At 52.1% G+C, this 16,325-nt stretch overlaps 1 protein-coding gene across 12 annotated transcripts in view; it reads right to left on the bottom strand.

Moving 5' to 3' along the window:
* Positions 1-16,325, bottom strand: part of EIF4G3 (eukaryotic translation initiation factor 4 gamma 3) — a 42,236-nt gene that overhangs the window by 6,589 nt on the left and 19,322 nt on the right. For 3 of the 12 annotated variants that reach the window (XM_069946862.1, XM_069946866.1, XM_069946870.1), the window contains 15 exons: positions 15,863-15,895; positions 14,495-14,677; positions 14,298-14,412; positions 14,108-14,214; positions 13,898-14,020; positions 11,614-11,704; positions 8,050-8,826; positions 4,307-4,392; positions 3,852-4,071; positions 3,261-3,442; positions 3,020-3,139; positions 2,731-2,907; positions 2,446-2,643; positions 933-1,079; positions 184-423 (listed from right to left, as the gene is read on the bottom strand). In XM_069946862.1, coding sequence (XP_069802963.1) covers positions 184-423; positions 933-1,079; positions 2,446-2,643; positions 2,731-2,907; positions 3,020-3,139; positions 3,261-3,442; positions 3,852-4,071; positions 4,307-4,392; positions 8,050-8,826; positions 11,614-11,704; positions 13,898-14,020; positions 14,108-14,214; positions 14,298-14,412; positions 14,495-14,677; positions 15,863-15,895 — 2,799 coding nt within the window. The remainder of the gene's footprint in view (positions 1-183; positions 424-932; positions 1,080-2,445; positions 2,644-2,730; positions 2,908-3,019; positions 3,140-3,260; positions 3,443-3,851; positions 4,072-4,306; positions 4,393-8,049; positions 8,827-11,613; positions 11,705-13,897; positions 14,021-14,107; positions 14,215-14,297; positions 14,413-14,494; positions 14,678-15,862; positions 15,896-16,325) is intronic. The other 9 variants (XM_069946864.1, XM_069946871.1, XM_069946865.1 and 6 more) reach the window with 8 other exon arrangements.

The raw sequence follows: 16,325 nt of genomic DNA, 5'->3' as shown, positions 1-16,325 counted from the left end.
ACAGAGATCTACAGCTCAGCATTACTATCACAGTACCCAACGATTCTCATACTGTGGCTATGATAGGGTGCTGAAGCTTGGGGAACCTGGTTTTGCAGGATATTGGACCTCTAGGTGCCGGACAGTAGAGCGCACACTCCCAGCCATTACGGTATATCAGGATCAGATTTTGACAGTCATTACCTTTGCCTTTTCAAAGTCCAGGTCTTTGCCGATGGTGGTGAGCAGCCGGCACAGACACTCCAGCGACTCCTCGTCGTGGTTTTTCAGCAGTTTCACTACACAGTCGTGCATTATCGCCTCCGTCAACATCTTCAGCTTGAAAAGTTCTCCGATAAACTTAATGTTCCCTATGGATCGCCGTCGTGCCTTGTCTCTGGCTTCCTCAAGTTCTTCCTGAAGACGCGTCTTCTCCTCCGGCTGCTGACACAGGAAGCAGTCACATATAAAGTGAGGTGCAAGGACAGAGGCCTCAACTAGCCCCAAGACATGGGGACCCCCTCATGTGCTGCCACTAGAAACCACAAAAATCTGGGGTCACAGGAACAGGAGGAGTGGCATCTTCTAATATTGATAGACGTCACCTACTTCTACAATGTAGAGGAGCCACCATAACAATCAGGTCCAAGCTACCACCTGGGCATATTACCTCACAAGGGCCCCATCCCGCAGATCACCCCCTGGGCTTCTAACCTCACATAAGCCCCATCCCTCATATCACCCCCAGTCCCCCTGGGCTTGTTACCTTACATGAACCCCATCCATCATATCACCCCCAGCCCCCTTAAGCTTGTAACCTCACATGGGCCCAGTCCCTCAGATCACCCCCTGCCCCCCTTGACTTGTTACCTTACATGGGCCCAGTCCTGTGCCTCTTATCACCTCCTGCCCCTCTGGGCTTGTAACATCTCCTCACTAGTTAATATTCTTACTGTTGTAGCCAGTTCCAAGTCCTTCTGCTTCTTCTCGAAGACGTCGTCATCCGCTTTGTCCTTCTCAAACTCTTTTTGACATCGGTTAAGCAGTAACTTACGGAAGTTCACAGTGCTCCCGGGCTTGTCAGCCATCGGTACTTTTAACTATAAGAGAAAAAAGATAATCATGGTATCATTCAACATCCAGGAAAAGCTTCTTATATTCACGGGTGGGCTGAAGCATTCACGGAGATCCGGAGCGAGTACAGAATGTGTCACCATCCCCTGTACTGATACACTGCTTGGGTCTGGAGTGAGGGTGGTTGGCTATCTTATCTGAAGTAATCCACCATCACACTGGCAGCTCCCATTGGAGCTGTCAGGACGGGACCTGGCATAGCAGAGCTAAGCTGAACAGCAGAGTGCAGAGCTGAGCTGTAAAGGCACAGTGCAGAGCTGAGCTGAACGGCAGAGTGCAGAGCTGAGCAGAACAGCACTGCTGGCCAGAACAGCCAATAACTGTGGAGGTAAGCGCCCTCCACCCAAAGCTGGAAGCAAAAGTAGGACAGAAGCATTAAGAGGGGTACGTTTGGCAGCTGAGAATTGCCTTTTTCTTGCCATTATTATAGCACAGACTATGTCTGGAAGGGCAGATCTGCCTAAATCGTCCCTATAGAGGGCTGTAATGTCATCTGTTTCAGCACTGGTTATATAGAATCAGAGGGTCTAAAAGTAATCTCCAAATATTGACACACCTGTCGGAACACACCGCATCCTGCCTGAAACATATTTGGTTTTCTGTGCTGCAAAGCAGTGATCCTTAATGTCTTCTCTAAAAGAAGCTTTTCGGGTAAAAATTAAAAGTTCAAAATATTTTTATGTTTTCAAGTCACTTTTGAACCGTTTGACGTTATCAGCTGTATTAGAGCAGTTACTGTCAAAAACAACTGGAAAGAGAGCCACAGGTTGGGAACACGTGCATTTCACTAGTGAACTGGCTATTAAAGGGGTACTCCAATGAAAATCTTTTTCTTTCAAATCAACTGGTGGTATCAGAAAGTTGTAAAGATTTTTAATTTACTTCTATTTAAAAAATCTCCAGTCTTCCAGTACTTATCAGCTGGTGTATGTCCAGCAGGAAGTGGTGTATTCTATCCAATCTCTCACAGTGCTCTCTGCTACCACCTCTGTCCATGTCAGGAACTGTCCAGAGCAGGAGAGGATTTCTATGGGGATTTGCTGCTGCTCTGGACAATTCCTGACATGGACAGAGATGGCAGCAAAGAGCAAAGTGTCAGACTGGAGAGAATATACCACTTCTTGCAGGACATACAGCACCTGATAAGTACAGGAAGACTGGAGATTTTTTTTTAAATAGAAGTAAATTACAAATTTATATAACTATCTGAAACTAGTTGGTTTAAAGAACAAAAGTTTTGCTGGAGTACCCCTTGAAGCTGAACAATTCCTCCATCCGGCATCATCACAACATCTCCATATGTTACTGTGTGCATCGGTACAGTATTCTCACCGTGGCCAGGCATCTGCACATATTGGCGTATGCCACGGAGAAGCTGGGTTCATCTATGGCCTTCTCAAACACCAGGTCTATCACCCCTTTAAGCCGCTCCTCTGTGTCCACTGTCAGATCCATCACCTGCTTCATCAACTGATTGAACATCTGAGGCGTCAACTTGTTCAAGATGCTCCGAACCTTCCGGAAAAGAGCCTGAAAGGAAGAAACCTAAAAAAGTGAGAAAACCAGCGAGAGACAGCCAGAGCAAGGAGAGCCGACAGCCATATTGGTGTCACTTGCCTGTGTCCGGATGCTCTCGGGGTCCTCTGCCTGGGAGTCCCTCTTGACGCTGGGCTTCCATGCGTTCTCCGACTTCTTCAGGTGGACATCATCTGTCACTGAAATGTTCATGATTATTTTTCTGGGCTCTCGCCTCTGCCCTGGCTGTGAACGTCTGGGACCCCCCACATTCAGCAACTGAGGGACACAACAAGCAAAAACTTTACAAGTTTACGTGACAAAGTTCAGATCCCTCCGCTATCGCTCAGGGGAAGGCGCTCACTAGTGAGGACAAAGCACAAGTACTCACAGGTACTCCGCGACCTCCAGGGGCTAACCGTCCAAAGTCTGCATAGGCCGGGGTGAAGTCCGGTCCCTTCTGCAGCATGCGAGGGTCCAGGGTCCTCATGGCGAGCTTTGGCTGGTTGATCTATTAACAAAAAAGAAAATGTGATCAAAGGGAAAACAGGCAAACATACCAACATACAACCCCCGGACAGCCTGACAGCCAGCACCAGAGGCTGCTCCCAGACACCTCCCTCTCTCCTCACTTTGTCCAGGACCACATCGCTGATGGGCGGCAAGCCCTCCGGCTTCTGTACACATGCCGGCATAAACTGGAACCCCAGCAGGAAATCCCGATTATATTGTCGCTTCCCTTCACTCTGCACATTAGAGGCTGGCGGTGTAGGGACATCAGGGGAGGAGTCCTGGGAGGGCGGATCTGCTGATCCTGCGAGATCAACGGGTACAGGAGAGAACACAATAAATATCACTGCACAAACCTCAGAGATACTGTTCACATCCTGTATTATACTCCAGAGCTGCACTCACTATTCTGCTGGTGGAGTTACATTACTTATATGGAATCTATCTATCTATATATCTATCTACCAACCTCCTATCTACCTATCTATCTATCTCCTATCTATCTATCTCCTATCTATCTATCTCCTATCTATCTATCTCCTATCTATCTATCTCCTATCTATCTATCTCCTATCTATCTATCTATCTATCTATCTATCTATCTATCTCCTATCGATCTATCTCCTATCTACCTATCTATCTCGTATCTATTTACCTACTATCATATCTAGATACGGGTATATACAGTGTGATACACCACGGCGGCAGAGTACCTGCTGTATACATGTATCCTTCCTCTGGACCGGTCAGTTCCCCACCTTCCCCCTCGGAGACGTTGTCAGCCCCATTGCGCAGCGGTTCTGTTTCGCCGTTCTCCTCCAGCAGCTTAGCGTTAAGGTACGGGTGCTCTGTCTCAGCATCGACACCGCCATCTTCCTCCTCCTCCTCTTCCTCCACAGCCTTTGCCTCTCCTTTCTCCCCCTGCTCCTGCAGCTTAGATACAGACACCATGATACTGGGCAGTCCCTCTGGGCTCGGGTACGTGACAGCTGCTGTGAAGCCGCACACTGACCACATGTCCCAGCTTCATGCCTGATGCATCATGTGACCAGTGTCATCTCAGCAGCTACAACAGAACATTCTGCTGTCTCCGGGCACATGACAACGATCAGGAGGAGGAAGATGATGATGATGAGTTTGTCACACCCCCCTCCCCCCCTCTGCTTACCTCATGTGGTGGCACAGCTTCCTCGGTGTCAGGACTCTCGTCTTTTGGCTTCTGCCACATCTTTGGTGCAGCTGTGACTGTCTGGGCTGTGGGGAGATTGTCACAGGACATAAATGACACAATGATGGAACAGGACAAGCATTTCCTGACTGCAGGGACATGTGGCGGCAACCATTACACATTGCCTTTATATACACCATGAGTCAGCAGGAGCTTGGCACCTTGCCCCCTGCCCCCCCCCCCCCCGTCCGCCATATCACCCTGTTCACTGTTAATCAGACACAGCACCATACAATCAGTAGTGGCTGTGCCTGGTACTGCAACCACAAAGCACCATGGCCCTATGAATGTTTAGATGAGACGAGCACGCGCGCTTGGGGGGAATGAGGACCAGCTATGAAGTAACATTTGTCACAGCTGAAGTTTTGTTATAAGTCTCTGTTCGGTATCATCATTTGCTACTATGTATCAGGGCAGGTAAGTTGGATCAATCGGGGGATTGTCTATAATAAAGTAATGACAGTGATATACATATTATATATGGATGACATCTATACTGCGCGTTAGCTGGACATTATAACACATAGCCCCCAATATAAGCATTATAAGACCCCCATCCCACGGGGCAGCCTGAAATCACCGCCGCCTCCTGCCCGGCTCTGAAGGAAACTGAAGACGCTATTTGTAAGTTATCAGCAGAGCGCAGGTATCGCTCCCCCCAGAGCTGCAATCTCTGAGAGAACAGAGACGTCAGTAACTCCAGAGATAAGAGTCGTGTCGTGTGCGGTCACCACCGAGACAACAGCTAGAGGGGAAAGAAACCAGAATTCCTGCATACAGCGGCTGAGCGTGACGCAACGGAGAGAAACCCAGCAACCGGCAGCGGAGGAGCCGTCACCATACAGCGAGAGTAACCCAGCAACCGGCAGCGGAGGAGCCGTCACCATACAGCGAGAGCAACGCAGCAACCGGCAGCGGAGGAGCCATCACCATCACCATACAATGAGACTAAACCAACAACCGGCAGCAGAGGATCAGTCACCATACAGCGAGACTAACAGAGCAACCGGCAGCGGAGGAGCAGTCACCATACAGTGAGACTAACCGAGCAACCGGCAGCGGAGGAGCCGTCACCATACAGTGAGAGTAACCCAGCAACCGGCAGCGGAGGAGCCGTCACCATACAGCGAGAGTAACCCAGCAACCGGCAGCGGGGGAGCCGTCACCATACAGCGAGAGTAACCCAGCAACCGGCAGCAGAGGAGCCGTCACCATACAGCGAGAGTAACCCAGCAACCGGCAGCGGAAGAGCCGTCACCATACAGCGAGAGTAACCAGCGGAGGAGCCGTCACCATACAGTGACAGTAACCCAGCAACCGGCAGCGGGGAAGCCGTCACCATACAGCGAGAGTAACCCAGCAACCGGCAGCAGAGGCGCCGTCACCATACAGCGAGAGTAACCCAGCAACCGGCAGCAGAGGAGCCATCACCATACTGAAAGACTAACCCAGCAACCGGCAGTGGAGGAGCCATGACCATCACCATACAACGAGACTAAACCAACAAACGGCAGCGGAAGAGCCGTCACCATACAGCGAGACTAACCGAGCAACTGGCAGCGGAGGAGCCGTCACCATACAGCGAGACTAACCGAGCAACTGGCAGCGGAGGAGCAGTCACCATACAGCGAGACTAACCGAGCAACCGGCAGCGGGGGAGCAGTCACCATACAGTGAGAGTAACCCAGCAACCGGCAGCGGGGGAGCCGTCACCATACAGCGAGAGTAACCCAGCAACCGGCAGCGGAGGAGCAGTCACCATACAGCGAGAGTAACCCAGCAACCGGCAGCGGAGGAGCAGTCACCATACAGCGAGAGTAACCCAGCAACCGGCAGCGGAGGAGCAGTCACCATACAGCGAGAGTAACCCAGCAACCGGCAGCGGAGGAGCCGTCACCATACAGTGAGAGTAACCCAGCAACTGGCAGCGGAGGAGCCGTCACCATACAGCGAGAGTAACCCAGCAAACGCCAGCGGAGGAGCAGTCACCATACAGCGAGAGTAACCCAGCAACCGGCAGCGGAGGAGCAGTCACCATACAGCGAGAGTAACCCAGCAAACGGCAGCAGAGGAGCCGTCACCATACAGTGAGAGTAACCCAGCAAACGGCAGCAGAGGAGCCGTCACCATACAGTGAGAGTAACCCAGCAACCGGCAGCGGAGGAGCAGTCACCATACAGCGAGAGTAACCAGCGGAGGAGCAGTTACCATACAGCGAGAGTAACCAGCGGAGGAGCAGTTACCATACAGCGAGAGTAACCTAGCAAACGGCAGCAGAGGAGCCGTCACCATACAGTGAGAGTAACCCAGCAACCGGCAGCGGAGGAGCAGTCACCATACAGCGAGAGTAACCAGCGGAGGAGCAGTCACCATACAGCGAGAGTAACCAGCGGAGGAGCAGTTACCATACAGCGAGAGTAACCTAGCAAACGGCAGCAGAGGAGCCGTCACCATAGAGTCACTGCACTGGTTACCCATTAAATATAGAACACAGTTCAAACTCCTCACCCTCACCCATAAAGCTCTCCACAACTCTGCCCTCCATACATCTCCTCCCTCATCTCCACCTACCATCCTTCCCGTGCTCTGCATTCTGCTAATGACCTTACTCTAACCTCTTTTTTAATCAGAACTTCTCATTCCCGCCTCCAAGACTTCTCTCGTGCTGCACCAGTTCTCTGGAACTCCCTACCCAAAGACCTCAGACTTATTTCCAACATCCCCAGTTTTAAGCGTGCCCTAAAGACCCATCTCTTCAGGCGTGCTTATAACATTTCGTAATCTCGTCACCCTTTGCTATCCCTTCTCCATCCTCTCTATAACTTCTTTGGTGCTAGTTACACTGTCCTTGTTATCTGAGCTTAGAAAATGGCATGTGACTGGCTCGCCCATCCGCCTATAGGCACTTAGAGATTCCAGGTACAATGACTGGAACATTGACAAATAAAGCACTTGTTGCCTCTCATGTTACTCCCAGTCATCCTAACCTGTACGCTCTTGAGAGCAGGTCTCTAATTTGGTATTTTAATTTATTCATTGTATAACTTAATATATAACCTGTAATGTATTTATATATTTAAATAAGCGTTGCGGAATCTGTTGGCGCTATACAAATAATTATTATTATTATTATAGAGACTAACCCAACAATCGGGAGCAAAGGAGCCGTCACCATACAGTAAGACTAAACCTACAATCGGCAGCGAAGGCAGTCACCATACATAGAGAATAACCCAGAAACCAACAGCAGAGAAGACGTCACCATACAGCGAAACTAACCCAACAACCGGCAGTGGAGGAGCCTCACCGTACAGCGAAACTAACCCAACAACCGGCAGTGGAGGAGCCTCACCATACAGCGAAACTAACCCAACAACCGGCAGTGGAGGAGCCTCACCATACAGCGAAACTAACCCAACAACCGGCATGTTGAAAAACAAGCGACTATGATAGCAGCAATCTGCTGCCGTCGTGGAATAGGAGCGGCGGCAGCAGACCACCGCTATCCCCCTAGCGATCACCCGGGCAGCCCCCCTGCACTTACCAGCTCGCTGCCGACATGTGGAATGGTGTGGCAGCGAGCGAGGAACAAGGAGCTAACAGCGCTCGTTTGCTTCTCAGAGTCGGCCCGTGGAATAGGGCCCCCGAGCAGAGGCTGCGGATTGCCCCCTGCCAGCACTCACCTTCCACAGGACTCTTCCTGGAGCTGAAGCTTAGAAGTGTCACACTGGTTTCCAGCTCGGGGTCGGCGTCTACCCGTCCAATGTTTGCAGAGTCCACGGTCCCATCCAGGATGGCGGTGGTCCTGGAGTCGTCCTGCTCGTCCACATGGTCAGAGCCAATGGATGGAAGAACAGCAGCAGGAGGGGAGGTCTTAGTGGTGCAGTGAGCAGCAGCAATGAGCGGAGGAGGGGGGGAGTCTGACTGTAGTGGTGATGATAGAGGCACGTTTGGAGAAGTGCATTCTACGCTCAGATCTGTGGGGGGCGCCAGCTCAGGCACATCTGTTGAACCTTCTTCCCCCATTGTTTTATCCCCCACAGAATTGTCCGTTGTTGGAAGTTCATAGCTTATGCCATTCATTTCCTGAGCAGTCACTGGGGTGTCAGCAGCTATGGGAAGCCCCAGCGGTTCCTTGCATAGCTCTTCCTCCTCCTCCTCCTCCTCATCATCATCAGCAATGACACTGGCAGCTTCATCCGGGGACGTAGACTCCTGCGATGCAATATCACTATCCCCTAAGCGACAGGGAAAGGCCGGAACTGGTGCTGCCACCACCACCACCGGAGCGGTCACAACGGGTATTATACCAGCAGTCTGATGGAGCTCAGGCCTGGGGTCTGGGGATACGGGGTCGGGCATCTGCTCCAGCACCGCACACTTGCCATGGGCGCTGGGCTCCGGGCGCAGAGTGGCAGGAAGAGAGGGTTTCAGGATGGTCTCTGGTTTTGGCTTCTCTTCTACAAAATAGAAAAAAAACATTGTTAAATTCATCGGAGAGGAGATGTAAGCAGAGTCCGGTGTCCCCTCCTGGTAAAGAAAGCAAGAGAGCAGCAGACGGTACACAAGAAGAGCCGGGGCCATCACTGAGATGATCTGCAGCAACCCCGACCACCTAACAGAGTAAGAAAATATGGAAGAGGAAGCAGCAAAGTATTCTGCAGCGAATATCAGCAATATATTATACACAGAAGTATCCGAGGAGCGGGCGGCGGCTGCAGGATCGGGACCCCGGGCGGCGGCTGCAGGATCGGGACCCCGGGCGGCGGCTGCAGGATCGGGACCCCACGCTCCGGCTGCAGGATCGGGACCCCACGCTCCGGCTGCAGGATCGGGACCCCACGCTCCGGCTGCAGGATCGGGACCCCACGCTCCGGCTGCAGGATCGGGACCCCACGCTCCGGCTGCAGGATCGGGACCCCACGCTCCGGCTGCAGGATCGGGACCCCACGCTCCGGCTGCAGGATCGGGACCCCACGCTCCGGCTGCAGGATCGGGACCCCACGCTCCGGCTGCAGGATCGGGACCCCACGCTCCGGCTGCAGGATCGGGACCCCACGCTCCGGCTGCAGGATCGGGACCCCACGCTCCGGCTGCAGGATCGGGACCCCACGCTCCGGCTGCAGGATCGGGACCCCACGCTCCGGCTGCAGGATCGGGACCCCACGCTCCGGCTGCAGGATCGGGACCCCACGCTCCGGCTGCAGGATCGGGACCCCACGCTCCGGCTGCAGGATCGGGACCCCACGCTCCGGCTGCAGGATCATATGTAAGATAACACAGTCACCATGTATAAGGGGGTCCGCACATGTCTATTGCCCTATTAGCCGATCACTTCATGTGCAGACAGCTAAATGTCATCACCTTCTGAGATGGGAAAAACCTTAAAGGGGAATTCTAATGAGAAAATATTCTTTCAAATCAACTGGTATCAGAAAGTTACATAGGTGTGTAATTTATTTTAATTATAAAATAAATAACATCATTTCTTTTTGAAAATCTCCAGTCTTCCAGTACTTATCAGCTGCTGTATGTCCTGCAGGAAGTGGTGTATTCTCTCCAGTCTGACAAAGTGCTCTGACAGGTTCCTGACATGGACAGAGGTGGCAGCAGAGAGCACTGTGTCAGACTGGAGAGAATACATCACTTCCTGCAGGACATACAGCAGATAAGTAGTGAAAGACTGGAGATTGTTATATAGAAGTAAATTGCAAATTTATATAACTTTTTGACACCAGTTGATTTGAAAGAAAAAACATTTCGCCTGAAGTATCCCTTTAAAGTGGAGCAGATCTGTGAGCAGCTTTTTGCTGGTTGTAGTAAAGCCTTGTACTCTGAATCAGGAGACATAACTTATATAGGCCCGTCACTCCAGTGCAGAGATATAAGCTATAGTTGGTTTATATGCCCCGAGGCACTCCGCAGCCTGCAGAAGCCATCAGTCTAAAGGCCCTATTAAACAAAGCGATTACACAAAGTATTCGGCCGATAACAACCATTACGGCCGATAATCGTCTCGTAGAAGACGGCGATCAGCCCACATGCACGATGTCGACTGATCTTTGTCTTTCAACAGGCTGAAATGTTAATGATCAGCCTGTTAAGGATCTGCTGCCGTCAGGGGCTTTAGAGAGGACATTTACTTGTTGCCATAAGGGCAGACGTTAGACGGTTTTACTGTGTACATATATTACTGATAATAAGTTACATCCTGTATTATACTCCAGAGCTGCACTCACTATTCTGCTGGTGGGGTCACTGTATGGCCCTATTCCACGGGCCGTCTAGAGGAGCAAACGAGCGCTCTCAGCGCTCAATTGCTCCTCGTTCCCCGCTCGCTAACGCAGCAGCAGCGAGCTGGTGAGTGCGGGAGGGGCGGCAGGGAGGGGGGCATGGCTGCCCGGGTGATCGCTGATCATCTGGGCAGCCGATAGGATATTGCAGTGTCTGCTGCCGATGCTCCTATTCAATGGAGCGACGGCAGCTGATCATTGCTGTATCAGGTCGCTTGTTTTTCAACATGTTGAAAAACAAGCGACTGCAACGATCAGCCGACATGAACGATGTCGGCTGATCGTTGCACTCTATTCCACGGAACGACTATCGTCCATAGTCACAAGTCACATCCTGCACTAGAGTATGTTCACACTACGGATTCCGACACATGGCTTCCACTTGAAGTAACGCCCATTCCATAGACTCAATGATATTTGCTGGCAGAGGGTGGAATTCTGTGGCAAATATCATTTAGTGTATGTGATGGACATAACTTCAAGCGGAGCGGCGGAATCCTTAGTGTGAACATACCCATATACTCCAAAGCTGCACTCACTATTCTGCTGGTGGGGTCACTGTGTACATACATTACATTACTGATCCTGAGTTACATCCTGTATTATACTCCAGAGCTGCACTCACTATTCTGCTGGTGGGGTCACTGTGTACATACATTACATTACTGATCCTGAGCCTCATCCTGTATTACACTCCAGAGCTGCAATCACTATCCTGCTGGTGAGGTCACTGTGTACATACATTACATTACTGATCCTGGGTTACCTCCTGTATTATACCCCAGAGCTGCACTCACTATTCTGCTGATAGAATTTCTATGTACATTGTGAGTGTAGGTCTGGATTGTATGGGACTACTAAGCTGCAGGTGAGGATTCTGTCAGTGTGATGGATGTGCGGCTCCGCTCCTGCTCTCCTCCAGGATGGCCAGGTGTGACGGCCGGGGGCACCTACCTGCTTTGTTGTCCCGGGTGGCAGTGAGATGAGGGCTCTCCGCAGCCCCATACACCACTGGGCTGTGCTCGGGAGCCTGGCTGGGCAGCTGCTGGGATTTGAAGTACAAAAGAGGGTGATAATGAGCGCGAGAACAGAAAAACTAGCAAAACAGGGAAAAAAAGCAACGCAGGCACGGAACGCACCACAGAAAAAGTCCAAGATGAGGGGTCAGGAGGGGAGAGGCGAGCACGGATGTCACAGAGGTCAGGAGGTGAAAGGCGAGCATGGAGGACACAGAGGTCAGGAGGTGAGAGGCGAGCATGTAGGACACAGAGGTCAGAAGGCGAGAGGCGAGCATGGAGCACACAGAGGTCAGGAGATGAGAGGCGAGCACGGAGGTCACAGAGGTCAGGAGGTGAGGGGCGAGCATGGAGGTCACAGAGGTCAAGAGATGAAAGGCGAGCATGGAGGACACAGAGGTCAGGAGGTGAGGGATGAGCATGGAAGACACGGAGGGTGAGGGGCAAGCACGAAGGACACGGGGGTCAGGAGGTGAGGGGCGAGCATGGAGGACACGGGGGTCAGGAGGTGAGGGGCGAGCATGGAAGACATGGCGGAGGAGGTGAGGGGACAGCATGGAGGACACAGAGGTCAGGAGGTGAGGGGACAGCATGGAGGACACAGCGGGGGAGGTGAGGGGACAGCATGGAGGACATGGCGGGGGAGGTGAGGGGACAGCATGGAGGACACAGAGGTCAGGAGGTGAGGGGATAGCATGGAGGACACAGAGGTCAGGAGGTGAGGGGACAGCATGGAGGACACAGAGGTCAGGAGGTGAGGGGACAGCATGGAGGACACGGCGGGGGAGGTGAGGGGACAGCATGGAGGACACGGCGGGGGAGGTGCAAGCCAAAAAGGAAGCACAAATCACAAAAAAAAAAAAAAAAAAAGGGAGTCAATTCAAGTAAATTTAAGGTGAGAAAAAAAAGGAAACAGATAAAAAGAAGGAAAGAGAAAGACGTTACAATCAGAAGAGATCGAGACAGACATCACAGCATAGTCTGACACAAGAGCTCACACCTACTGACTGACAGCTACTATGGAGTGATGGCTGCCGGCCACAAGATGGCGCACACCTCACCCAACTGCGGATGGCAGCTACAGATCCAGAGAAGATGGCCTAACAAAAGACTAAGGGTGCTCTGACATTAGGCGCTACCATGTGCGTTCCTGTTGGATGAACCCCTCAGAGTGCTCCCCCTGCTGGTACTGAGCCCCTGTCATCGTGCACAGCTATTCCCCATTCTCTACATATCAGGGGGCAGGACCAGGGCTGTTCTCCAGCAGTAATCACATCTGGACTTCTTCCTAAGACGGGCTTCATAAATGTCCCTTGTGTCACCATCTGCAGCACTAGCTAAGCCCCGCCCCCACTCTATGTTCTGTCCTAATCGAGACATTACTACAGACAGAATTCCCCTAACAACAAGCAGTGAAAAGCAGGAAAATGAGAAACCATGTGGACATGATTTTTTTTTAAAGTAAAGACTTGTTCATAGTAAATGAATTGATGTACAGAAGTGTTAGGAACCACACAGAGGGAGGGAAGTCCAGGTCCTGAATACTTGCTTTATTTATGGACAGCAGTACTACATACAAACATGTCATCTGCTGGACTGGCCTATTAGGGGGAGGCTTAATCTCTCCGATGGCAGATGTTGTGGGAAACAAGGGGCAGACATGTTGGATTTCAATGTGCTATGGACTTTAGGCGCCTTGAGATGTCCACACTCTGTGGGCCGCCTGTAGTCACAGACCACGCACTATGAAGCCAAACACGGATGTGGGCAGACAGCCTAAAGGCCCCCAGTGCAGCCGACAGTCTAGCCCCGACTGGTAACCTCTAGAGGAAGTCACTCTCCTCTTACTGATCCTCAATTACATGAAGCCTCTCAATCAAGTTACATCACGCCGGTGACCTGGATCTCAGAAACCATACAACCAGGCAGTCACATGGCCTCACACGTCTGTCACCTGAGCTCCCACAATGCATTGCCTGCTGGAGGCAGGTCATCAGTCACTGGACCACCTATATACTGCAAGCACTCCCATTCCCATGCCCCTCATAGCCAGGAAAAGCTATGGGTGTTGTGCCTGCTGCTCTGGGTGTGACTGGAGTAACAGACATGAAGTAAAGGGGAAGAGTAATGTTCCTCCACTAGTAATGTCCCTGTAAAGACTACTCCTTCTACTTCATTCCCTAGCACAGGTGAGCTGTCACTCCTGACCATACCACCCTTACCTGAGGCGGGGTGGGCGTGGAGCTGGGCCGCATGATTGGGGGGGTGGGGTTCCGGCTTCCTCCCCCTGACATGATCTCCTCGGTAATGTCTTTGCCGCCCTGGTTGGGGTCTCTTATTCGGATCTAGAAGTAGAAGGAGAAAAAAACTGCAATGAAGTTATTTTCTAGGATTTTACAGAAGTAAATGTATGGACAGCAGGGGGCGCTCACCGTCTTCTTCTCCCTCTTGGTTGGCGGTGGGGGCTGCTGCGGTTGCTGTGTAGGCACTATGATCGGCGCTGATGGATACACTGGTGGATTGGGGTAAAATGGGGCTCCTGGAACACAATATGAACGGCTCAGTGTGGTCGAGCACCCCCATACAGTCTCCATGGGAGGGTTACAGCGACCTTCTCCTTACCATAGGGGGAAGGGAACTCCCCGGGTCCAGGGCCTGGATAGAAGGGGCTAGGACCTGGGGGCTGCACAGGATACTGCTGAGGGGGGCCCACATAAGGGGGGGTGCTGTGCCGATACTGGAAAGACCAACAGGAAGAACATTAGAGCAGCTGTGGAAGCGGCTGTGGGGAGCTGCGGCCTATGGGGGCACTCCGCTACCTGAGGGATGCAGTACTGTGGACCCTGCGGCATAGCATACGGCATGGGCAGGTGATTCACCATCATGATGTGCTGGTTGGTCTGATAGACGGCGGCGGTGGGGGTCTGCGCACTTGCTCGGATGGAGGGGTTGCTGTTCTGTATGGCTGCGCGTGGAGGCTGGATCTGAGGCCTCTGGAAAAACTGCAGGAGAAGAGAGAGAAAAGGCTGAGAACTGTGATGGAGGCCAAGGGGCACGGGGGAGATGGGGCGAATGAGTGACCCTGGAGGGTTAACAGTCTAAACCATCCCAGCACCATATACACATCCAGAGCTGCAGCCCCTGCTGCTTCAGTCTCTGGCCCTGCTGCAATGCATTGTGTAACATGTAGTGGACGCAGCGGGCACAGTCTAGGATATGCATGCTGGAATCAGCTGAGCGTGCAGAAGTCTCTGATGCTGCTTGTTCAGGGGATTGACCATGGAAACCTCCAACTTATAGGGCAGTTTCACACAGTGCACAGAAAATGTGAAGGGCTTATTCCAACCAATGGACCCCCGAATTATGATACCAATGGGATTCCCAGGTTCCCCTATTAGATGACTATGTTGGCAGCCGCTCTATTCACTTTATACTGACACAGCGCTTACCAGTCCCATATAATATGAATGGAGAGGCAGACGGACATGTGAATACTCTTGGGGTAACCCTTTAAAGGTCTTGGTCTTCTGAGCGCAGCTCTGGATGTGACTGGACTATGATGGAGTGAGACGTGATGTAAATAATGTTATGGATGATTCTCTACAGCAGCAGACGCAGACATTGTTCAGATACCCCCCACCATAATGGATCATTCTGGAAAATGGCTGCCTGCGCTGTGCACACATGACCGGTCCACGCCCCGTCCCCACATAATACAGATGAACAGGATTGTCTATGAGAAATTGTTACCTGAATGGGTCTGAATCCTCCCTTGAATAAAGGAAAGCAGCAGAAACAGGGGGGAGTCAATGGAATACGACAGGGATCAGTAAAATAGAAGAAAACAGTCCTCCCCTCCCCGCACATAATATTCCCCCCCCATCACAGAACCCCGGGGTCCTCCTGACCCCATTACTGGGCACTGATAGAAAGAGAATGATTACAGGGCTCTACCAACAAGGGGCAGCGATGACAGCCCCAGCAAGAACAGGAGTGATGAGCAGTCTACTAATGGAGTCAATGGGACAAGGCAGAAGCGTCCACTATAGCCCCCCGACCCCACCGTGACATAACACGGCTGCTATGAGGCTTCCTGCTGCGTCCCATTGACCCCACTGCACAAAAGGTCAGAGATTAGTTAGTGGCGGACGACAGGTGAGCGGGACACGAGTTGGAAGTTACCGTACCTGGTGATGTGTCGGTCGAGGTCCAGCTGCAAACTATAGAGAGGAGCGAAAAGACAATCACAAAGGAGAGGCGACAGACACGGCTCACACACAAGATAAAGCTGCACAGGAATAAGCCAGGGCCTACGGGGAGGAGGTGGAGGGTGGACGCCCTATAGAGCCCCCAACCTGGAGGAGGTCTGCTCAGTGCTTTATAGATCCCCCCCCAGCCTGGAGGACTCCCACTCAGTGCCCTATAGAGCCCCCAACCTGGAGGACTCCCGCTCAGTGCCCTATAGAGCCCCCAACCTGGAGGACTCCCGCTCAGTGCCCTATAGAGCCCCCAACCTGGAGGACTCCCGCTCAGTGCCCTATAGAGCCCCCAACCTGGAGGACTCCCGCTCAGTGCCCTATAGAGCCCTCAACCTGGAGGAGGTCTGCTAAGTGCCTTATAGATCCCCTCCCAACCTGGAGGATTCCCGCT

Source organism: Dendropsophus ebraccatus, chromosome 12 (genome assembly GCF_027789765.1).
Source record: "Dendropsophus ebraccatus isolate aDenEbr1 chromosome 12, aDenEbr1.pat, whole genome shotgun sequence".
In the NCBI taxonomy this organism is placed as follows: Eukaryota; Metazoa; Chordata; class Amphibia; order Anura; family Hylidae; genus Dendropsophus; species Dendropsophus ebraccatus.
This window is presented reverse-complemented; position numbering and strand designations above follow the sequence as displayed.